This window comes from Lepisma saccharinum, chromosome 26 (assembly GCF_977018435.1).
Source record: "Lepisma saccharinum chromosome 26, izLepSacc3.1, whole genome shotgun sequence".
NCBI lineage: Eukaryota > Metazoa > Arthropoda > Insecta > Zygentoma > Lepismatidae > Lepisma > Lepisma saccharinum.
The window spans coordinates 13,406,355-13,431,737 of NC_139254.1; the positions used below are offsets into that span (position 1 = coordinate 13,406,355).

The window sequence follows — 25,383 nt, forward strand, 5'->3', positions numbered from 1 at the left end:
ACCTGCATATTATCTCCGGTAATTTCTTTGCAGTGTAATGATTGGTTTGGTCTCTGCATACCAGAATACAGATGGTGCACGCTGCTGCTGCGGAGTCGCTATTGTGCTTTATGCGATTGTGGCACTGCATAGTGAGAGAACGGTGAACTTCGAGGTCATGCAATAAAAATCTTTGAGTTTCTCTTTCGTCCAGTACCACTCGCATTCCATTATGTTTCATAACCTTTTAGCAATGATGTGGGAGGTTTGAACGGAACATGCTGTGTAGCTCAGACTGGACATTGTTGTGTTGGCAAATAAACTCTAAATTATGTGCTCAAAAGTTTAATTCACATTTTCCACTTCAGGTTTTGTATCACTTCATGACAAAATATGGTAAAATAATATGTAACGCATGCCTTATATTTCAACACTTATATCTCATGTCTCCTTAAAAATTTAAATATCCATGTATGAGGCGTATCCGGATAGTAAAGATACATCATGCATAAACTGGAGGGAGTGTTTTTTTTTGTTTTTTTTTTGTGAGAGAGAGAGAGAGAGAGAGAGAGAGAGAGAGAGAGAGAGAGAGAGAGAGAGAGAGAGAGAGAGAGAGAGTGAGTGAGTGAGTGAGTGAGTGAGTGAGTGAGTGAGTGAGTGAGTGAGTGAGTGAGTGAGTGAGTGAGTGAGTGAGTGAGTGAGTGTGTGAGTGAGAGAGAGAGAGAGAGAGTGTGTGTGTGTGTGTGTGTGTGTGTGTGTGTGTGTGTGTGTGTGTGTGTGTGTGTGTGTGTGTGTGTGTGTGTGTGTGTGTGTGTGTGTGTGTGTGTGTGTGTGTGTGTGTGTGTGTGTGTGTGTGTGTGTGTGTGTGTGTGTGTGTGTGTGTGTGTGTGTGTGTGTGTGTGTGTGTGTGTGTGTGTGTGTGTGTGTGTGTGTGTGTGTGTGTGTGTGTGTGTGTGTGTGTGTGTGTGTGTGTGTGTGTGTGTGTGTGTGTGTGTGTGTGTGTGTGTGTGTGTGTGTGTGTGTGTGTGTGTGTGTGTGTGTGTGTGTGTGTGTGTGTGTGTGTGTGTGTGTGTGTGTGTGTGTGTGTGTGTGTGTGTGTGTGTGTGTGTGTGTGTGTGTGTGTGTGTGTGTGTGTGTGTGTGTGTGTGTGTGTGTGTGTGTGTGTGTGTGTGTGTGTGTGTGTGTGTGTGTGTGTGTGTGTGTGTGTGTGTGTGTGTGTGTGTGTGTGTGTGTGTGTGTGTGTGTGTGTGTGTGTGTGTGTGTGTGTGTGTGTGTGGCTACACTAGCGTTGACCTTGAGCCTAACTCTTTATCCTCGCATTCATTCCGCACACCAAGTTTTGATCAAATAACACATGTCTAAAATGGTTGCTTCAAAAACTCTCCAAATGCAAGATTCATTCCATCATACAGTTTCTCAATTCAACACCCCTTCCCGAGTAGAAGTTCACAGACAATTGTTGCTACTTACGGAAACATTATGAATCAACAAAATGTGACATTGCTGTGAATTTTCGGGAGGCAGGATTGGTATTCATGATGAAGAAAGAGGTAGGCAGCCATCTTTGCTCTCGGACTACCTTCTACAAAATTTTTTTTACAATAATGCAAACTGTGGTTTTAAGTTACATATCAAGATTTTCCTCAAGCTACTAAGAAAAACCATGCAGAACTCACCATTTTCAGCATTTATGAGACCATGTCGAATAAGAAAATCAATTATGACAGGACAGCTGGTAGTTTTAAACTCAGGAGAAAACACCTTTTCTAATGTCTCCTGCAATAAAAAACACAAATAAAAATTAATGTGGCACTTCCAATGTAACAATTCCATTCTCATATTTTACTGATACTGATGGAGAGCGGATATCAATTTTACATCTGATAGCTGATCAATGACACACATTTTAAGAAAGACACTAATAGGCCCATTACTTTTTTTTAACTCTTTTGCTGCTGCAGTTGATTTTGTGGGTAACTAACGGAAAGTGACTGCAGTCGAACATGTTACCATCAAATGTCTAGCATTTCAACTTTTTTCCAAAGAAATAATTTGCTTTGGTTCTAAACAAATTAAAAACGTGTACCGCTGTGTGTATGGCAACAAGGATCATTTATCCATTCAGTGGGGTGCCCAGGATTTTCAGAAGGGAGTGGGGGGTACATATACTTACTTTAGTAGTCAGCAATCTTTTCCTACTTTTGTCGTTCTCTTTTTAGGAATACTGGATCAAAAGGAAAGGTTATGACACCTAACCCCCACCCTTGGGCATGCCACTGTATTCACTTAATTAATAATGAAAATCTAACACCAAAGTGGACTCCCCACTTGGGCCCTTTGTTCAAAGAGTGTGGTAGAATTTGTATCAGTACTTTAGTACTTTTTTACAAATTTATACAATTCTGAAATTTTCCCAAAATATTCGCAGTGAAAGCTACATCAGCTAGCCAAAATTGATTGAATGATTGATTGATTTGGTGTTTTAAGTCCACTTTATGCACAGTAAGGCTAATCGGGACTGGACCTACAGTTTAAAGTGGGATCCGACCCACTATTGCCTCCACCAGGTATCAAACCCGATGCTACCATTGCGCCATCGGGGAGGCCCCAGCTAGCCAAAATGTCACAGTTAATTTCATATTATAACTTAGATTAAATTTTAATATTCATAAAAAAATTACAAAATTACATTTTTTAAAAAAAATTTAATTCCAAATTTTGGGTACGTCAGCACTTAGGCTATTTTACACCCATCACATTATAGGGTCCAGCCCCTTACCATATCTAAAAGAGCATAATTGCAATGTTCTGACTTTCGTTAAAAGCTGAGGCTGTAAAGGGGCACTCAGCACACATAAGGACAACACAGAATTATAATGGCCATAGGGCCAGACGCCAGAGCCTTGTTAGTCTGCAAAATGCAGTCCAGGGTGTACTACGTGGAAGTGAGGTTGACAATTGGGTGTACTAAGTGGAAGGTCACCCCCTTACACCCCTACAAATTGACGAAATAGTGACCATGGTCATTATCTATTCATATAAGGAGCATATCAGTAAAATTATCAGCCAATATTGATGCTGTTTAATCTGTCACATCACTAATATTACCTCTTGTAATATCTACAGTGCACAGATAATATAAATATAACGAAATTAACATACAAGCTTGAATACACAAAAGCGAATTAATAACGTTATCTGCAAGTGACTGTAGCAGCAAGTCCCCAAGTGAATGGTTGCAAGAACCACTGACATTAATAGAGCCATTAAAATTAAGTCTTGCGGATCAAGTTAGTAATTCGTTTACAAGCATTATTCCCCAATGTTCTTACTGTATTTACACATGAATAATGCGTCTGCCTGTTTAATGCGCACCTTGGTTTTTGATAAGGAAAAACCACACACAATTATATCTTGTATATAATGTGCAGTTGGAAAAGGTCTAAAAAAAATCCGAGTTCATTCCCATGGCTGTTTTGGTTGGAGTTTTTCGGGTTTTCCCCCAAAGTGTTTCAAACCGATAACAATACATTACTTGGCTGCATTTTTCATATTCCACAGCTTTCATTTATCTCTCTACTGTAAAATGACACTCATATCTAAATTTAAAATACAATTTTTGACATGGAATTCATAGCAAGACAAAAATGCCGGCTTTTTTTGAATGGATGGTTCTATCCAAGCATAATCTTCATATTTAAGTGGGCTTATTAAATATATCTACATAGTATGACAGCAAACCAGTAAGTCGGTTCCACGATTTTTTTGCAGAGGATTGGATAATCACACCAAGGTGAAGTTTTGGGTACTGAAAATGTCATCCGACACGAGGTCATAATGATTGATTTTGTAATGTTCCTCGTCTCTGCCACAGATGGCAGCAGTGACAAACATGGCTACCTGCCTGACATGGTTGACGGTCGAGGAGCAGCGTTTCATGGTGCGTTTCTTCTGGGACGGTCGAGGAGCAGCGTTTCATGGTGCGTTTCTTCTGGCCTGAAGGCAAGACACAGACGGAGATTCACACGAGGATGAAGCTGGTATATGGAGACGATGTCCTGTGCCACAAAGCTATTTGGAATTGTTGTCAGCGGTTCAAGGCTGGTCGCACCAGTGTCACGGACGAGGAGCGGTGATGGTCACTGTCTTCTCAGATATGTTGGGAGTACTGCTGGTGGATTTCATGTCTGCTGGTGGAACAATCAACACAATGTCCTACACTGCCACACTTACCAAGCTATGTCGTGCCTTGCGTGACAAGCGACAGAGTGACCACATCAGTCTCCTTCACGACAACGCAAGGCCACACGTCGCCATGGTGGTCAAGGAAAACATCACTCGGTATGGCTGGGAAATCATGGAACATCTGCCATACAGTCCAGATCTGGCAGCCTCTGATTATCACCTCTTCGACCCTATGAAGAAGGCATTGTCTGCCAACACTTCTCGTCTGATCGTGAACTGCAACATGCTGTGCGGCAGTGGTTGCAGCAGCAGCTGACGACGTTCTATGCCACTGGCATATCCAAATTGGTGTCACGGTGGGAAAAATGAATTGCAGTCGGTGGTGGATATGTAGAAAAATAGTAATGAAGTACTACTCCTGCACACCTATTGTCGTCTTGTTTGACCAATAAATTGCTGTGAAAAAAAAATCGTGGAACAGACTTATTGATTTGCCCTCGTATATGAACAACCACATATTGTATGTATTGTGTAAATAGAAACTAATAGTAAACTAACATAATTTTGAATCTTTGAATTTGGCATAGGAACATCCAGAAACAGCGATTGACTGGGGGAGCAGGACAGTTTACTTTCTCTTAGTAGATAAGGGTTCACATAGTGTGGGGGTAAAAGTGGCAAAAAGTAGGGAACGTGCATACAAAGTAAAAAGAAAAAAGAAAGAAAGAAAATATTGCTACATCTTTCAACACACTTATCAAATATACCCTCAATGATCTTGAACTATATCTAAAATCAAACATCTAGTTTCAAAACCTCCTTACATTTGTATTTATAATAAAATATTTGTATTCTGGCTTTCAAGTGTATCATGTATTGATGTAATAGCTGCTAAAACTGGTCACGGAGCAAGCCTTGCATAGTGGTTCTTAACTGTTATGAGACCAGAGCGCTGTAAATTCATTTTATAAAGATGATGCCCTGCTCAAAAATTTTACCCCTTTCTATATTTTTTAACTTTGTAGATTAATATGCACCCTTGAAATTATGCCATATGGTACATATCTAGGCTTGTAAACATAAAATTGGGTCTCAAACAGTTGGCAATCACTGGATCAAATGAACTCCTGCAGCCTGGTGCTGGGCTAAGACACTGCACTAATACACAGTGGCCCAAAAACTGAGGCAGAAACTAAAATAGATTGGCCAAAAATGACCAAAAAAAAGTAAATTGTTTAAAAAAAATCTGGCTTTCAGTCAGTAAAATTTTGTTTCTTTGTCCACTTTATGCTGCTCATTGTGATTGTACCTACAGCTAAAAATGTGACTTGGGCCACTGTGCCTCCATTTTGGGATTGAACCTGGAACCGGGCAACATCACTTTATGCCATCAGGGATGCAATTTCTTTTTATATACAGCCTATAACATTCAATCAAAAATCCGACCATTTTCCAACAACAGCATTCACAATAATAAGTTACTTCGGGATCTAAATCTCCCTTGTAGAACCATACTGATCTTCATTATGTAATGGAGTATACGTACATGTAGTTCTGCATATGCATTATGAATAGTAAAGTTTTTAATTGTCCTGAAACATATAAATGTTTAATATCAATGTTTGCTTAATTTTTGATGACATCAATGACAAAAACACACGAAAGTTTTTTATAAGTTCATTTTATACTCTGATATGCTAATCAGGTATGGTCCTTCAGTTTTAAAATGGAATCCGAATCATTATGCCACATGTATCCACTGAGGATCACAACTGGTACCCCTTGATTACAAGATAAAATTCTTACCGCTATGCATTGGGTAGGTACATGCACAAACACACGTACAACAAAAACAAATTAATAACAAAAAAGTCAATCAATGGTTCTCTTCAAGATGAGTCCGTATGGAGAAAAAGTTACTAAGGTGTAAAAACGTTTTTGTATAAAACAAAGAAAAACATGCATAAAAGAAAGACATGATGTTGCTTGCAATAATTTTTATGTGGGTACTTATGGAATTGGCAAAAGAAGGATGATTTTTTTTTTTTTTTTTTTGCATTTTATGCATTAGTGACGATTTATGGAGTTACGAAACTCTTGACCTTGTCTGGGCAGGATCGCGTATTGTGTCTGAGCGTCAGAATTTCATACATGATACGGCTGGGAGTTTTTTGCCAAAACATATGGGGAGAAGCAGTGTGTGCCGTCACTGGAACAGCATCTCATTTCGTATATATTTCGATGTGGAAGTAAAGAAGAAGCTAGACAGGGGTGAGGAAAGCCGGGCACCCGAGAGCCTAACGACGAAAATTAGAAAACGAAGTAAAAGAGTGATGCCTTGTGAAAGAATTGAAGCGCTGTGATATATCGTACCTATTTGTATTTGGGTTATTTAGCATCCCTTTTCTGCTACTTTTGGCTAATCATGACGATAAGTGATGATGTGATGGAACTCATGAAGGCACACTCACAAGAAACAAATATCCATCAGATCTGTCAAAGAGCGTATTAGCAAGGCACCTCAAGTTCAACAAACACAGGATCCAAAAAGTTTCAGTTAGGCACACATCCTAATCGACACCAAAATCAAGGAGACGCATGCAATTATGCACTTTCCGCACGAGCTGAACATAGGCAGCGGTCAGGCTCATCATGTTCGGCTCCCACTATTACAACAGCTCAAACCCAATGTGCACAGCAGACGAAATGGATACACTAGCACACCTAGCGGTAGTCGAGGAAACAACAACAGGAACCAAAAGTCAACCTAACAGTAAAGCATCGAGTTCCCAAGCGGATGGTGGCAGAGGCCACCAAAATTAATAGAACATTTACAAGTAAGATTTGCGGATATATATTTAGTAACTCGCTTACGTCTTATATAGAAAGTATGTTGTTAGTCTTATAATTTTTTCTCCTGGTTGAACAAAAGCAAGGTAATAATCGGTTCCAACATTATTATGCCTTAGTTATATAAAGCAACAATATCTATGAATGCCTTGCAACTTGTAAGATCTAACAATGCTGCTCGGTCAATAATTACGAAATGTTTCTATGGATAAAATCACAAAATTTGACACTGAAAACGGAAAGAGTGGTTAGGCAGGAAGAAAGTTAAAACAGAAACAAAATGAAGGGCAAGTCACAAGAAGCCACAAAGGAAGCACCTTCCGAGACTCCTGCATTACCCAGCGTTGAGGAAGAGGATGAGTGTGGTAGCTAGTGCCTTTCTTCTGAAGGATCTCACACTACAGATTATGACGAGTCCTCAAGCTATGGCAACTATACTGATTCCATGTTGTCAGCGAGTGATTCAGAACTTTCCGATCATGGCCGTGCCACAGAGAAGCGACGTTCCGACTCCCCAGCTGTTCCAGAACGCGAGACCAAGAAGCGCCGAATCAAAGCAGACACTAAAAGCAATGTCGTCAAGCAAGGCCCGAATGCAAAGATGTCCAAAATGGTAATCTCCACTGTGAAGTCCATGCAGAAGGGGGAGTCTGGTGTCTCGTTCAAGGCTATGGGAACTTCGATCGTCAAGACTCACTACATGAACAAAGTAACCACTGAACTCCGTGACCAGATGAAGGAAGCTGTGAGGGCAGCCTTGGAGAACAACCAGTTGGTACAAACCAGCGGAAAAGGCTGCAATGGATCTTTCAAAATGGCACCAAAGAAAAAGTAAACAATCTGTATTTTCGCTGTCATCTTTGTCATAAGATCAGTGCCAAAAATCATCAAAGTTGAATAATTTGTCATAATAAGTAATTTCATTTATTTTTTTTTCCTTTTGACAAAGATATACCACAAACACACAAAAAAATTTAGACTAATTCTGCAAAACTTGATATTCTTCCGATCAATGTACGCTCTCATATCTATATATTGTGAACCATTCATTGTAATTCTTAATTTGTTTGCATCTTTGTTAAGATTGTTTATATATATATTATAAAATCCACAATTTGTTGAGCACGTTGATATAAATAAAATATATATTTACACTAATATGTATCTTATTGAATAGATCCATGTCAATATAGCAAAATGCACGTACAGGCACCCACTCTTCTGGGTTGTAATGGTTATGGACTTTCAATGGTATTGTTACAACCGTGACTGCATGTAAAATACAGAACCAATACATATTCACGAACCAAAGATCATAAAACGAAAAAGTCAGTTTAATTCTCGCTTAGCCTATAGGATATGCCTCAGCATATCATATGTGCACTGGCGGTGATGCGTGAATCAATTTCCAGCTAGAGCGTAGGCTGGCTCTGATTGGCTATTCATTTTAAGGCATTCTCGTGAACAACTACACAGTGAGATTGTTATCATGTTATCTTGTATGCTGGGTTTTGACGTTCAAGTTAATTGCAAGTGCATTCATCTTATCGAAACAAGTTTGCTCTGGAGCTACTTTTACATATTTCTTAGTTTTAAATTACAGCAAATGCTGTGACCACTGACAGAGTCATCTGTTGGGTTCAAATGCACAACCACGATTTTTTTTCTGGGGAGGCAAATACCAGGATAAACGTACCAATAATAATAATTATAATATTAATGATAATAGTGCCTTTATTATTATTAGCAGGAGCAGCAACAGCAGCAGCAGTAGTAGTAGTAGGATCATCAAAGACGTTATTATCCTCGTAAATCACACAAAAGTTGGTGCTAAAGCATTTGTGTTGTTTGATTTTTTCCACCTGTTCAAGCAGGTCCAGCACCTACCCAGTGTCGTATAAAGTGGGTACCTGGAGGGCATGGGGCATGGTGCTGATCACATCACCCCCATCTTTGGCCATGATGAAGAAAGTGTGGGGCCCTGACTCCACACCCCCTACATGCCTTCATGCATGGTGCAAAGCACAGGGGAGCAGTTTATTACTTATTATTACTTACTTTTTTTTAATACGAATGTACCTTATTTAAATACATTACATAATCAATTCATCCACATCATAACAAACCAACAGCAAAAATGATATAAATTGTCTCTCAAATGTGCAAGCTCATTTTCATCCAAACAATTGTTTATGCACTTAAGACAAAATTGTTTAGCAGCAACAATCTGAAGTACATACATAATTGGTCTTTTTTCTCCCTCTGATAATTTACAACGCACTATAGAAAAGAACCATATTGCCAGCGAAGTGATCAAGAAAATTTTTATATCCAAATTTGTGCAAACTGAAAACAATAAAGATTTAATAGGGTGCAAATAATTTCACAAGGCACCTAGGCACTCTCTCTTACAATTTCTTTCCTTTAAATCATTCCCCTCCCAGGGCCAACTCTGGCCATCTCCTAGCTACGGCTCTGAACTTGACGAGACTAAGAAAAGCAGATATTGCAAGCGAAGCGATCAAGAAAATTTTGCGAAATGTATTTTTATTTGCATAAAATTTGAAATTGAAGGAGGCAATTGCCGCTCTGTGCCCTCATGAAGGTGACTTGGCCATCTGGAAGAAAAAAATCCAAGAAATACGTGAAAACTAATTTCATCTTGAGTATCCTTTTGTCCTGCTATTCTGGCTTTTTTCTTCTTCAATGTTTGCCCCCCAAATTAACTTCCATCTAAAGTTTGGGGCGGCAATGCTCCCCTGCCACCCTGTGGTAGCGTCACTGACTGTAAGTGATCCAATCCAAAATCCACAACATAGAACAAATTAACAAAGTGACCTTTAAAAGCAACACCACAAGGCACTCACCTTTGCCGGCAACAACTCAAAACTCTCAACCTCACCATCACTATTGAAGGGCATGAAATCCAGTGGCAGCTCTAAGTCATACACAAACTCCGTGTTTGGGAAAAGACCACGTTCACTCTCAAAGAAAAATCTAAGAAAAGAAAAAACAGCATGATACAAATGACGCTTCATAGCAGATCAACAATAGAATACCTTTTAGTGGTTTTAATAATTAATGTTTTATCAGATACAACCAAATAATATTTATTCAGTAATACCTAGGGCCATGTATTTATGATCAAGATTTCTGTACAAAATCTTGGTACTTTTCAGAATCAAAAGTGGAATATAAAATGGCATTTCGGTGTTAAATGGTGAATATAACCTTTTTCATGATGAAAGTTCTGCAAATTACTCACAAGTTTAATATATATCTATATTATTAACTTACGTTTTTGCGAGTATCGAGGTAACTCCTGCGACGTTTCGGAATGCAACTGCTCCCTTCCTGAGGCTGCTCACGTTTAGGTTATGTATAATTCATAACCACGTTGAAATCTCCATAGGTACAGGATATAGGATTGGTAAAAGGTGTTTGGTTAAAAAACAATAGAAATCTAAAAGCCTTTACAAGTGCACGTCAAACTTCCATGCCGTTTTCCCAATTAGAAACTGCTCCTTGGAATGTTTAAATCCTTAAAACTGTGAATATCCACGGTCCGTGTGTGCTGCAATACTCCAATGTTTCCTCGTAGAGCACGAGGTTGGATGCTTCCCCTCTGTTCCCCCTCTCCTCCAAGGAAGAGGAAACATTGGAGTATTGCAGCACACGCCAACCGTGGATATTCAGTTTTAAAGTTTTAACATTCCAAGGAGCAGTTTCTAATTGGGAAAACGGCATGGTAATTTGACGTGCACCTGTAATGGGTTTTAGATTTTTATTGTTTTTTAACCACACACCTTTTACCAATCCTATATCCTGTACCTATGGAGAGTTCAACGTGGTTATGAATTATACATAATCTAAACGTGAGCAGCCTCAGGAAGGGAGCAGTTGCGTTACGAAGGGAGCAGTTGCGTTCCGAAACGTCGCAGGAGTTACCTCGATACTCGCAAAAATGTAAGTTAATAATAATAATAATAATAATAATAATAATATATATATATATGAATATAACCTTACATTTGATTTTAAACTACACTTATTACAGTAAATAAACATTTCCCTTCTAATATCACATTTATGTAGTTATCAGAGTATTAAGTAAAGGAGTACATTCTTGCTTCTCCAATATTTACAGAATTAATCAATTTTCCTTGATTTGCATAACTCACAGGGTAATTCAGACTTCAGAAAGTGTCACTTAGTAAATGAACTCTAAAATTTCATGTTTAAAAGTTTATTTTGCAGTTCACTTCGAATTATTTCATGACAAAATATGGTAGGAAAATGCAGCCCAAACTTTTCAAAATTGAACATTATGCACCCACCTCAAACCTTTCAAAATTGAACATCATGCACCTCGAGTAATACTAACAGATATTTTTTTGATAGTTTGGAAATATTGCAGGGTTCTCAAAAATGTCAGTCTTATTGTCCTGAAAATCATGCAAAATTAAAAGTTCTCACTTATTTTGCATCCATATTGTTTGAAAAATGGATTTTGTCATTAAATAACAGCAATTTTAATACTCCAATATAAATTTTGAATATTTTAAAGTTTAAACTCTGGTAAATTGATCAATATAATTGCAGTGGAACACTTAAATATTAATCAATATTGTGAACAATTTTTAATAATTACAATATTGGTAGGAATCTGTATGAATATCGGCACTGGTATTTTCTCAGCTTTAAAAACAAACAAAAAAAAACAGACACACACACAAAAAGAGAGATAGAGCAAAAGAGAGACAGACCGACATTCCTTCTCTCCATCTTTTTAATTCCTTTCTCTCTACTTTCTTTATAGACGGAGAGAGTCACCTCTTCTCTGTGTGTGTGTGTGTGTGTGTGTGTGTGTGTGGGTGTATGTGGTACCACACACAGAACTATAGAAACTCCATATTGTGGCTAACAGCAATAGTCCCCAATTTCATATGCAAGATAAACACAATCAGGGTATATCAATGTTATACATTAATAAACATTTGAAGGTTCCTGATCATTGCACATATTATTTTGGACACACTTCTAGACACTGCACGACTACTTACGAAACACTCCCTGCTGCTTTCACGTTCTTTATAAGATGTTCGGGTATTGAGGCCTCTTCTCCTGCTTCCTTTATGGCTGTTTCTAAGATCCCATACCCTACCGATAAGCCTCCTCCAACCTGGAAAAAATTCAAATTGCACTCTTCAAGACAGAGAAGTATTGGAAATAATAATAATAAAAAAAATACAGCACACATAATAACATATTAATATTGTTTCTTCTACGTATGTATTTCCGTGCATTGTAGAATTATTTATATTGCAGTCTACAGCTCTTTCATGGTATGGTGCTATATGCACGGGGAACTTTACCTATTCACACTGTTACAAGCACATACATAATATTTTGAGAGAACACACACTCCCTTAATGAAACAATTTATACTTTTGGTTTGATTTATGATACAGTTACCACAGGGTGGTCCAAATATCTTGTTACCCCCAAGTGATTGTCACAGTGGAACTAATTAAATCTGTTCTCTTGTGGAGACGATTTATTGTTTCACAAAAAGGGTGGAGTCATTCCTGACCTCTGGATTGGTTAGTTCCTAAGTTGTTCTGTAGGGGTAACAACACATTTGGACCACCCTGTACAATAGGATAAATTGAACAAAGAACAAAAAGAAGCAGTTATAAAATAAATCTCATCAATAGTGTTACATTGTTGGAATATAGGAACTTAACTATGAAAAAAGAAACCTGCTTTTTGTGATTATTTTGGATGGGCCGATATGAAATTCTGGCCGATACAGATATAAAATTTACAGATATAGATATTCTACTGATCAGATATAAAATTAGAAATGGTACTTGAAGAACCTGAAATGTTCATTGATCCCCTTAACAAATGGGTGTTTCCAGGTGACTGCAATGCAAAAAAGTTGAATATTTAGACAATTACTTCTTTATAAAGTAGGGCATTGAGATTATCCATAAAAATTACAAAATGGCAGAATTTTGCACTAAATTATAAGATATTTATCGATATATCGGATCGGTAAAATAGGTAATTTTACCAATAAACCGATATGCTTATATCGGCCGATACCGATAGAGTATCGATTAATCGGTCCCATCCCTATTTTATTGTGGCCGCGATGGCTCAGTTGGTAACGCGTCTGACTACCATGTTAAAGGTCCCGGGTTCGATCCCCGGCCAGTTCAAATCCGGGAACTTTTCTAACGATGGAAGCGGCCCCGGCACCCACCCAGCGTCTAATAACATGGGTACCTGGGGGAAACTCTGGGGGGTAAAGGCGGTCAGGGGCGTGATGCTGATCACATCACCCCCACTCACGACCGGATCAAGAAAGTGTGGGGCGTTACCCCACACCCCCTATACGCCTTCATGGCGTGGTGCTATGCACAGGGGACCACTTTACTTTTTTTTTTTTACTTTACATCCCTATTTTATTATCATTAATAATAATAATAAAGATTTTATCACTTGTTATTTATGGATCATAAATACCATCAGGCAATTCAAAATTCTATTCCTTTTTACAAATATTATTGATCTTTTAATTTAGATTAAGTGGTGGCTTACTCCACTTATGAAAAACAGAACTCCATAGTGAATCTCTATTGTCATTCTTGTTAGTAAATTTCTTCCAGTGAACAATACATGTTGAAAAACTGTTAAAATTATCAATTTTAATTTAGGTATGGTGAAGTTTTCAATGCTCATTGCACTGTAAAATGAAGGTACATATGTAGATATTCACGATCACAGACATTTTTGGAGGTGATGTGACAAGCACCATACTCCAGCCACCTTGCTCACTGATGCCAATTTATTAAAGGCTGAATGAGTCTCAGGGATTCTTTTATGGAGGGATGAGGTTGGAGAAATCCCAAACTTAGTTCATCACTAGGACGCGGAAGTTGAGGAAATATCCTTTTTTTTCCTAGTGTCCGAAGACGAGGCCCAACATAATATATGTTCATTTTGGGTCATTGTAGGCCAGGAAAGGGTGGGTTTTATGTCCTTTTTAGCCTTTTTTTTTTAGGTCTTAACATCTTTTTTTTTCTTGCAACTTCACCTTCTTTCGACTACGTTTTTACTGCCCATTCTCAATTCGAATCATCATCACCATCACCTCTTAAACATCCTTTCTGTAGTAAAGAAATAATAATAAATAAAAAAATATATATTTGAACCATTCCTGAAACGAGAGAAAAACCATTTTTGGACCACTGAAGCAGGTACGGTACAAGGTCTTTTAACCGTAACTTGTCTGGAAGGTCGCCCTTTAAGTGGCAACTTTCTCTTGTTTTGAAGCTTTCAGCATGGTGTATACGACCACATTCACTAAATATGTAATTAAAACTGAAGTTATTAATGAATTTGGATCACATTTATACGTCCTTTTTTCCGTTTTAAGGTCCTTTTTTTAATATTTTTAGGTCTTTTTATAGGTCTTTATTTTGACAATTTATAGCTCTTCAACTTCCAAGCCATATTCATCACCCAAGAATTAAGTGGGTCTTCCATGTGTCGGTCAGACATCCTAATGAAAACTAAGTCGGAATTAATTTCTTCATTTTCTTTTGTGAGGCGCAAGTTAGAAAATATCATAAATATTGACTTCAACAGTCTTGATTGCTATTCTTGAGAATGACATGTGATACATGTAGACACACTAAAAAGTTCAGATGGTTAACAGTTGTAAGATGAATGTGACAGATAGACAATCTGTAAAGATTTAGAAAGAAGAAAAAAGCATTGGCACTTAGGAGAACACAAAACCAACATTGTTCTTTGGCACATCTGTTCTCGGAGGCTTTACTAAAGGAAAACAAACTCAAGTGGGAAGTGAGCGTCACACTCCTGGCTATGGTCCAAAGGTCATTGGAAGCAGGAAGAGTTCCAAGTGATGCCACAACACATTCTTGGCAGGCTTTCTCCACCTCCATCCAACTCAAGCTCAATGACAACATTTTCCACTCCGCATGAGAAAAACTTGCTAAGACTTGTAGCAGAAAACTTATCCATCCCCAAATTATTTAATTCCAGCTGGTTCACAAATTTAATAATAATAGTAATAAAAACTTGTCATCGTATACTTGAATGTGTGCAATAATTGTACATTTATAATACACATAATAAAATTTGGATAACGGAATATGATTAACAAAGCCAGTGGCATGGCCAGGACTTTCAAAATGGGGAGTTATGTATACTTTTCTTTTATCAGTCAGCCATCTTTTTGACATCTTTACCTGCCTTTGATGGTTTTTTTTTTATGAATACTGGACCAAGGGGAGTTGTACCCCCCTTTTGGCCTCGCCACTGAATAAAACATTGATAACTGATGTTCCATGATGAACTTTAATGTTTCATTTAGTCTCTTAATAGATATAACCTGGGTCCTGTAATAGGATTTTGTCTTAGGAAATGAAACTTTGTTTAGACATTTACTACACAAAACCAGGATGACATCATTATCTTTTTTAATAAAATGGCAGGAATTTGCACTAAGTTTCACCATGTTTCCACTCATTTTAGCAAAACAAGTTCTCCAACTTTCCCATGTACTTTCAAATACATTTCCAGACAATCCTGCTATGCTCTTGTTTAGAGTGTACTTTGTTTTAGGAGTGAAAATATGAAAGCAATGACACTGGCTGGAAAAGCAACATATTTTTAATTATTTGTTTTCTAGCATGCAATGTCTAGTGCTTTAAATTATCCTTATTCTAACACAACATTTTGAGAGTTCACATGTTCTCTCGTCTCCAGCATAAATGTGCGCAGACCCTCTGATCAAAGGAGGCAAAAGCCTTGAAAGTTGAATCGGAGAAAGAAAAACCTAATTTCATCTCACTGCTTTATTATATCTATTGATACTAAACAGGGGCGAATATACAGTGCGTCCGGATCCACAAAAAATCACTGTATTAGAAGTGACATCTATGTTCTTTGCCCCTCCTTTATTTCCCCTCTCTGTGGTTCAGAGAATATTTTACATATAAACACGGTTTCGTACAGCAGATTCAAAACAACTACACATAATGTATTCATTTCCAACAGTGAAGGTCATAAGAGGGGCATGGGGGGAGGTTAACCTCTCACCTTTAGCCACTTTTTGCCCCCTCACTATGGTCTCTTAATGCTAAGCCTTTTATACAAAGAAAAAGTCAACTGTCCCTGACCCCTCCCTACTTTTCTCAACAAATTGCCACTAATGATTTCCAATGCATGGGCACGTTATTCTGCAAACACATAGAGGTAACACAACCAATGAATAAAGTGTGTGGGAGTGTTACTAACAAGAAATTTGCTAGAGAACGAAGTTGGATTGTTCAATTTCATAGGAAATAATGCACTTTCTTCTCCCCTCCATAGCTGCTTGGAACTTTTGTCGGCTTGGAAATACTTAATTTTTTAAAGAGTATAATATTTTTTAATAACAGTGATAAGATTCCTCTACACTAAATTTCTAAGTGGGAGTATTATGGGGGGGAGGGCAACTGCCCCTTTGCACAAGCTTATGGTTCCAGAAAAATGGGAACTTTTGAAAAACTCACCAGACACCAGATAATGTTACAACTTGCCATTTAAGATACAGTAATCCACAGTATCAATTTTTGAAAATTATGTCCTCGAGAAGAAGAACAGAGCACAGAGACTGTCAATTCAGAGTGGAATGTTGAGATGCTGAAAACTTTTGCTGCACCTGCATTTAATAGGTTCCCACAACTTCACAAACCTTGGTTTCAACAGGATGGTGCAACCGCACACTGCAAGGCAATCCATGACAACTGTGCGAGAATTGTTTGGTAATCACGTTATCTCTCGATTTGGTGACATTCCCTGGCCACCAAGATACCCGGTGTTCTTCCTCGTTAAAGTTTTTTTTGATTCAAAATTGATCACATAATAGTAACAATTATAACTATTATTATTATTGACCCACGTGGAAATCTACGTCAAATGAAGGAATAAATTATATGTTTAACAGAGTTAGTAAATAAGGAGGAAATTAAAAAAAAAGTAAGATTATTGACATTGAAATTAGCTACTTGGCGAAAACAAAACCGAATACAAACAAAAAAAATCATGATAATACAGTAAAACCTCATTAATCCAGACAGGCAAAATGAAAAAAAAAAGCAGAGTGCAAGGTTTTAAATGTGGCTGGAAGTCAACAAGAGAACTTCCCAAAGTAAAGGCAGTTAACCACTGATGAAATTCTTGTTTCCCGCAGACTTTGTACTGTACTGTATAGTGTATTTAAGCCTATGCCCTTTAAATACACCATAATAAACGTGTTTTGTTGCTATAAACTGAGTTTTAATGCACTTTCTACTGTTCTTTTAGGTTATTTCAGTTTTTTCGGCCAACTCATTCCCTCCCCCCCATTAAGAAGGTTTTACTGTATTTAAGATTAGGTTTGAACCAGCTGTGCTGTTATAATAGTTTTAATAGTTACATTATTTTCAAGCCAAACTGACATTTTAAATTATAGATCATTTTACTTGTTTATGCGTTGAAATAAAGTGGAATAATTTTCACATTTCAAAAAACTTGAGGCTTAAATATGAGCTCACAAAATTTTCTAATTTTAGCCTTCATCTAAAATTAATATACGCTCCAGTACATACCATATTGTCGAGTTTCCCAGGCCATGTTTGTTTAGTTGCTGAACGCCTCTGCAGCCATATGCACAATCCTTTATCAGGATGATTAACATATCCATTTATATCAACACCATATTGCCTGATACCAAAGAGACCTAAAAATAAAAACAAAGTGACAATGAATGATAAATTTCTCAATTACTGGCAAATGGTAGCGGTTCGAATGAGGAAATCAGAAGAGCAGGAACGAAATTCAGTGCAGGAAAGAGTGAGGTGCTAATAACAACAGGAAAAAGAGCCAGAAATGAACCAAGAATAAAGATGGACACGGAAGAGTTGAGGGTAGTGGAGAGCTTCAAATATATAGGAAGCATAATTGATTGATTAATTTAGTTTATTTTACTTCGTGTTTTGTGCCTCTTGCGAAGATGGGGATGAGTGATGAAATTGATGAATGGACATTCACAAACAACCAAGCTCGAGCGGGATTCTAACCCAGGACCCTTGGCGTCGCAGCACCACAGGATCCGGCTAGGAAGCATAATTGAGAGAAGTGGAAGAATAGATGAGGAGGTAAACAGAAGAGGACAAATGGGTGGTGGACTATATCAAAGCATTCGAAGATTAATATGGAACAGGGATGTACCTATGAAATACAAGAAGGTGATATATAACACGTACTATGTGCTAATAATTATGTATTGAGCAGAGACTTTGACAATGACAGAGAGACAAAAGAATGATGCAAGCAGTGGAGATGAAATTTTTAAGGAATATATTGGAGAAGACTAGAAGGAATAGAATAAGGAATGAGGAGATCCAACAGACAGTGGATGATGTGAAGCTTCAGGACAGGATAGATCAGGCACAGATGAGATGGTTCGGACACATTTAGAGGATGGATGCAGAAAGACTACCAGTAAGAGCTTACAATGCACAAGGAGTGGGAATAAGGCCAAGGGGGAGACCAAGTTATCTGTGGAAAGAGCAGATAGTGGAGAGTGTTAGGAGAAGAGGACAAGATAGGAACACAGTGGAAAGAGAGGAGTGGTGGAAGGTCAGGGGAAAATGGAGAGGCTTGACTTCTATGCTGACCCAGCCAAAGGCAGGAAACTGCAAAGAATGATGATGATGATAGTGGTTCAAATTGGTATTATCTCAGCCCTTCCTATGAGGTAGAAAATCGATGTAAAAATAATCACAATAAAATGGAAAGACTATTGTATGTCTGAAATTAGTAACATAAAATCCGCACCCTTCTTCATCAATATTCATAAATTCAAATGATAAACTTTGCAAGTTAAAAACACTGAAATCATGAATAAATACAGGAATTTCAAAGCTCTCATAATACTTACATCATGTCAATAAATTTCCAATATATATTGTGCTACATACATCATGCTACAACACCAGGGGTCGTGGGTTCGGAACCTGACCTGGGCATGGATGCTTGCATGAGTGTCCATCCATTAATTTCATCACTCATCCCCATCTTCGCAAATTAGCCAAAAGAGAAGTACGAGGGAATCAAATGAAAATCATAAAAGTGCAATAAAATTCCGAAAAGTTGTACGATTGATTTGCAAGATGGCAGAAGTTATCCTTGTGGTTGAAAGAATGACCAACAGGTGTCAACATGATGCTGCAACACTGAAAAAGGAAGCTGCGTCAGTGCAAATATGGCCACCCTATTGTTGATATGCACCACGTTAGAGCAGCGATCTGTGATGTGTTTTTTTGAGTACTGAAGATGCAGGATGAAAGCGCAGTATAGTGATTCGTGTGTGTCTCTGCACAACGTGTACAAGTGGTGTAGAAAGTTTAAAAGTGGCGTAACGTCTGTGTAGGATGCCCCACGACCGGGCCAAGCACACCGCATAGTGACAAACCACAAAATCGCCACAGTGGAAAAGCTTATGAAGGAAAACAGGTGTATTACTGTGAAGGAAATAGCAACCATTTTGGATATTAGTGTTGGTTCAGCACACAATATTGTTCATGATGTGCTACGATTCCATCAAGTGTCGACTGCTGAATTGAGAGACTGTCGCGTCGATGCCTGTGAGGAACTTGTGTTGTTCCCAGGTCGAAGGTGATGGATTTCTGGAAAGAATTGTTACAGGAGATGAAACCTGGGTGCACTATAAACAACCTGAAAAAGGATATGAAATTTGAATGTCCCACACACCCATCTTATTCACCAGACCTCGCCCCCAGTGACTATCATGTGTTCGGATGGGTCAAAGAGATGGGAGGCAAGCATTTCCGAAGCAATAAAGAGTTCACCATGGTGCATGAGTGGCTACAGTCACAACCAAAAAAATTCTTATCACGAGGTATCCATGCACTTCCGAAACGCTGGAATACGTACATTTCACGTCATGCGGACTACGTCGAAAAATGATGTATGTATAATTTTTCCCTATTTCTTCATTTGCCTCACAATAAATAATTAAGATTTTCACTTGAATCATGCTCGCAAAATAAAGCAAATCAATCAAGCAATATATATTGTGTCAAAGAGATATGCTTTCATTGACTTAACCTTTTGCATCCCGATCGAGATCCTACATGTAACACCTTGCATCTCAATCGATATCCTCTAGAATGCTTGTAGTTTTTACGTTATAATGTCGATATTTTTGGCTGGATTTTCGATTTTCATCTTTTACATTATGTTAATACACATATTAAACATTTATGACTCTTGCACGTCTTGGTGTCGAACAAAAAAGGTGGGAAAATGGCAGCTTTTTTTGTGCGGCTTCCTTACAAAGGAAAAGGAATTCCGACAAAGAAAGGCTGGATTTGTTAGCAATTCTTTTCTTCCACCACTGGAAACTTGATGGGTGAAAAGTTTGCTTCCTGATATCCAAGGAATTTTCCCCGTGTCACCACAAGGAGGGGGGGAGGGGTTGATGAAAACTGCGCTATTACAAAGACGAAAACAGGTCTTTGTTGCCAAGCACATGCATTTCAAGTTGCTCCAATGTGACCTGCATTGTCTAAAAATAGAAAGGTGCCACAGAAGCAAGTCTGTTTTAAACGCCTTCTTCCTCTTCAAGACTTTACATCCAAACGTGAGGCACTTGGGGTTCTGCCGTTGGTCGGTTATAAGTCTTTTGGAGACAAGTGGCGGGCCAGGCACCCGGCCTGCAGCTCCCCTAGCAGCAGCATAGCCCGGACCATCTGGGGCCAGAACACCATCTTCTACACACGCTAAGCGGTACAAGGTTCGTGGCTTCCGCCATTTCGTTAAAATGGTAAGAGAACAGCGACAATGTGCACTGTGCGGGGCACGAACCAAACACCGTGGCAGGTGCCGCTGTGTCTGAAGCCGTGTTTTATGGAGTACCATCAGTGAGAGCCATGGTTCCAGACCAAGCATGGGAGCTGTAGCAGCAGAGGAAAGTACAAAAGACAACATATTTGTACTTCTTTCCAATGACTTTTTGACCAAATGTGCACTTACGGATATTCTGAAAGTCAGTGGCACGCAGACATGTCGTCTTGGGGGTACAAGTCGTGTTCTATTGGTCATATGATAATAGTGCAATTATTTTCGCATTCCTAAAACTCTAGCGGTGAAACCCCATTTCTTTTTCCAAAAAAAATCTTGAATTTTCAGGTTCATCTTCTCCCCCTCCCTCCATATAAATTTTATATAGTTCGAATCTATGGTTCATTCTGAGTAAAACGATATATCATTTGTCTGTCTACGGCAATTAGCATCCGATCTACAGTCATTTTTATAAAACTCTGATGAAAATCAGCTCGGGCAGCAAGGGAGTTACATGTGAAAGAGGCTCGGGTGGCTAAAGGTTAAGTAGTGCAAAATATCTTTTTTTTATTTCTAATGAGGCTATTTATGCACATATAACAAATGTTCTCTTCAATCATTTTGTAAATAAAACTATATTTTGAGAAACAAAAATTTGCTGTCACTTGCTTCACTTATGATAGTATATTTTACCAATGCGCACATTACATGTAACAACAGCCAGCATCCATGCAGGAGTGGTTATCACAGCATCTTCACATGGCAGGAGTCCCAGTTTCAAATAATAGCCTGGCATGGATGTTCCTCGTTGAAAATCCCTTCATCAATTTAGTTATATCATCAATCATCCTCATTATGGCAACTAGCCAAAAGTGGCAGAAAAGCAACGCTAAAAAACAAACATAAATACAAATACTAAAAAAAAAAAAACATTTTCTCTTACGTATCAGATTCTTACTCTAGCTAATCACAAAAATTTTGAACATTATGTGGTAGTTGATACATGCTTGAAGTATCGAAGTGTCAAGAATATAACAAAATATACCACAGAATGAATACTAAGTTTATAATTAGTAAATCAAAGTCCATACATTGTATTTATATTCAAACATCGAAATATTACTCAAATTAGATATTACTAACTTACAGGTAGCAGACCTGTCCATTTTTAAAAGTGGTGTTTCAGGGAATGCTGCTCTCACTTCATAACACTGTCAAAACAAAAAGAAAATTATTTTAATAATTCACCTGATAATGAGCATTATATATCAAACTGGCTACTTAATATTTCGAAAAGATAATTCATGCAGAATTCCAGCATCAGCTGGTGAAGGCACATAAAGGATCGGATTCCAATTTATAAACTGAAGGTCCAGTCCCAGTTAACCTTTCAGTGCACAGAAACAATTGGTGCTGGGTGACCCTTCATACATCCACGAGAAGATTGTGAACGTTTGTCAATGTTTTTACCTCATGGAGATGCATTATAAGTGAGTAATTAGCAATTTTATGTCATGTGATTTATGACATCACGATGTGATTGTTTGACGTCAGCAGTCACCAGCATCTAATCACCTTTTCACACACACAAAAAAAATCAGATATAATCCCTCATTAGTAAACTCTTTGTGTACAGGACCAGAAAAGGTATTGAACCTGTGATGACCTAAATATAAGTAGGCTATGTCAAAAGAGCCAGCCATTTAAACTCATTCAATGCAACTATTATTTGATGCAAGAGTAATTCCTTGTCAAATCAACACAATTTTTACAGAAATCCTACTCCCCTACTTTGGTTCACCAATATCATTGTAGAATAAGAACTTCTTAAATCTTATTTTTAAATTTCACCTGGTTTCTTGAAGTTACAAATCCTTGAAATTGATAAATTTTACCCAAAAATGAGCAAACATTTATAAAATTAACATCTAAAAGATCATGCAATTAATGTTTCAAGACAAAACTCTGGTGATAAATTACAATATTATGAACAGTTTTAAAAATTGGCAAACAAAGAAAAAAATAGCTTTCTATTAATCAAAATCAACATTTTGATTTTGAAAATATTTTTTTATTACAAACCTTAATGTGTCGCATTCCATATGAAAGAAGAAGCTTCAAAATGAGACCTTTTAAGACTTAAATGTGTGAATATTAAGTATAATATTTTAATAATTTATGTTTTTTTGATTTTGGATAAAATTTGAAAAAATCAAGGGTTTGTAACTTCAAGATCAGTTGACGCATCAATGTAAGACATGTAGGTTTTCATTATATCAATGATGTCATTTGATATACTAAATTTCATCATAATCTGAAATAGTGTGTTGAGTTGGTATGGAATGACACACAGGCTAGATGTGAATGTGTGCGCTTCTGTGCAATGTATTTCATGAACAACAGTATTAAGGCACAATCACATGTTCATCACTTTTCTAGGGGGGGAAAAATACCCTGAAAATCATACCTCATCCCTCCATCCTTTTAAAGTAACAAAGGTGTCCTTATTGCGACATTTCCTAAGCACTTCATCAACTTGAGCACTTCTTTCCTTGTAGTCTCTAAATGCAGGGCTTAACTCCACTGAATCAGCATGCACCAAGAAAACCTCTGGATATTTCACAAGTTCATTAAACACATCAGGTCGAACAAGACCAACCTGGTATCCTTCAACTATAAAAGGACGACAATCCCCTTTGTGTAGACCTAAAAATGTATGAAATAATTACAACCACTTGAAAGAATACAAGTAACACTAACACAAATTTTGGTATAATTTAACAATACAGGGAATTTATCCAATTTGTTTGAAATTTGGGATACTTAGTAATTTTGGCCTCGTAATCACGAATCTGCACTTAAAATTTGGTGCTCACGTATAAATTTGGCTCTTATTTGGGGGCAGGTGAATCCGGCCAATTTCTAACATGCCTTTAACAGGGACTCTATAGAGAAAGCCAGGGAGCCCGAGCGGAGGTAGGGCCACGTTAGCGGTTGGGGGCGGTAGGTCAATTACCCCAGGGGCGGAGCCTGGAATCGGTGGGAAATTTGGAAATCGAGGGTGTAGAAATAAGAACTTAATTTAGATTATTTTGTTATTTCCACGTGTGAGCGCCAAATTTTAACTGCAGATTCATGATTAGGGGGCCAAAATTAGTGGGTCTGTCGAATTTCAATCAAAGCATCCAATTATTCACATCCAGTGAGTGATGACAGTCTTATAGGCCCAAGTTCCTTTTGTTTTATTGCGATTTCATCATGCTACAAATGCAATTTTAACATGGTTCGATTTCGATTTACTTTTCTTAACACAGTTTTAGCGATTACTTAAGATTTTGTTCAACAATGTTTTCATAGCCTAGTTAGGTTAGGCAGGCCAGATTTGGTTCTCTTAGCATTCACATGAAGTCCCTAAATGCATTCTACTAAGGTTCCAACTATGTAAAATGTCAATCATGTATTTCTAGCTGAACATTATTTTATCACTGACACTTTTACAGAGAGTTGGGTGATATAGGTAATATAACATCTTTTAACAATAATCTAAGTTATGAAATTATTGTTGACATTCTGTTGTAGATAATCACTGCGTTTGAATTTTCATTAATATACAGTTCGTATAGATTTTTACAATGATGTATTATGACAAGGGGAGAACTAATCACTGACGTTCCATTCAATCTTGTGGAACAGCTGTATACAGAAATTGTAATTCCTGTGTCTTCCCCAACAATTAATATGTTTACATTGCGGGAGCATCCTAGATGTAATTAATACTTATCATATCCAAAATATAAACGTTTATCTACCTACCAGACAAGTAAAAGCAGTTGAACTTCTGTGCCAGCTTCATAAGCCGAGACACCAAAATATCGTTACGAGACATATCCCCATTACCCGTCGGACAGTCAACTAACGTAGTACACAAATCTCATAAGTAGACGTCATCTGCAATGGAACACTTCAAATATTTCAATCACTATTATTGTCTTGTACTTTTAAAAGCTTCACAGAAGCTCGATCACATTCACTTATTGCATATCGTTGTAGGTCAATCACGTAAATGTTATATTTAAAGTAAACATAACCTATGACAACATAACACAGTTTACACTAAACACCTTCTCGCCTTGCTGATCTGCACACCAAATCAAATACTGAATTCCTTCTGAGAAAGGGGCTTGTGTGTTGGGTCTGTAATCCTCTGCGCAATATAAATTATATTTTTAAAGCACAAAAAAGTAAAATACATCGGATTACCCCGAAAGTACGATTTTCCTCCAGATTTCAACAAGGAATTTTCGGACCCTGCACCAGATGCCCCTACTTTCTACCTATTGCATAATGCACAACATTCAACGAACTTAACTTAATACCCTATTTTTAGCAGAGCGTGATCATACAAAGACTGTCTCGAAAGTTTCCCGAACCCGAGTTTTC

General features: G+C 37.7%; 1 protein-coding gene across 1 annotated transcript in view; it reads right to left on the bottom strand.

Moving 5' to 3' along the window:
- Nucleotides 1-25,158, bottom strand: part of LOC145979748 (uncharacterized) — a 38,361-nt gene extending 13,203 nt beyond the window's left edge. Inside the window, exons 1-7 of the mRNA XM_083112733.1 lie at nt 24,757-25,158; nt 23,411-23,649; nt 22,091-22,154; nt 17,685-17,815; nt 12,078-12,196; nt 9,882-10,011; nt 1,656-1,755 (exon numbers count right to left, since the gene is read on the bottom strand). Of these exons, the coding sequence (XP_082968859.1) occupies nt 1,656-1,755; nt 9,882-10,011; nt 12,078-12,196; nt 17,685-17,815; nt 22,091-22,154; nt 23,411-23,649; nt 24,757-24,829 (856 nt within the window). The 5' untranslated portion in view covers nt 24,830-25,158. The remainder of the gene's footprint in view (nt 1-1,655; nt 1,756-9,881; nt 10,012-12,077; nt 12,197-17,684; nt 17,816-22,090; nt 22,155-23,410; nt 23,650-24,756) is intronic.
- Between the last annotated feature and the right edge of the window lie 225 nt (nt 25,159-25,383).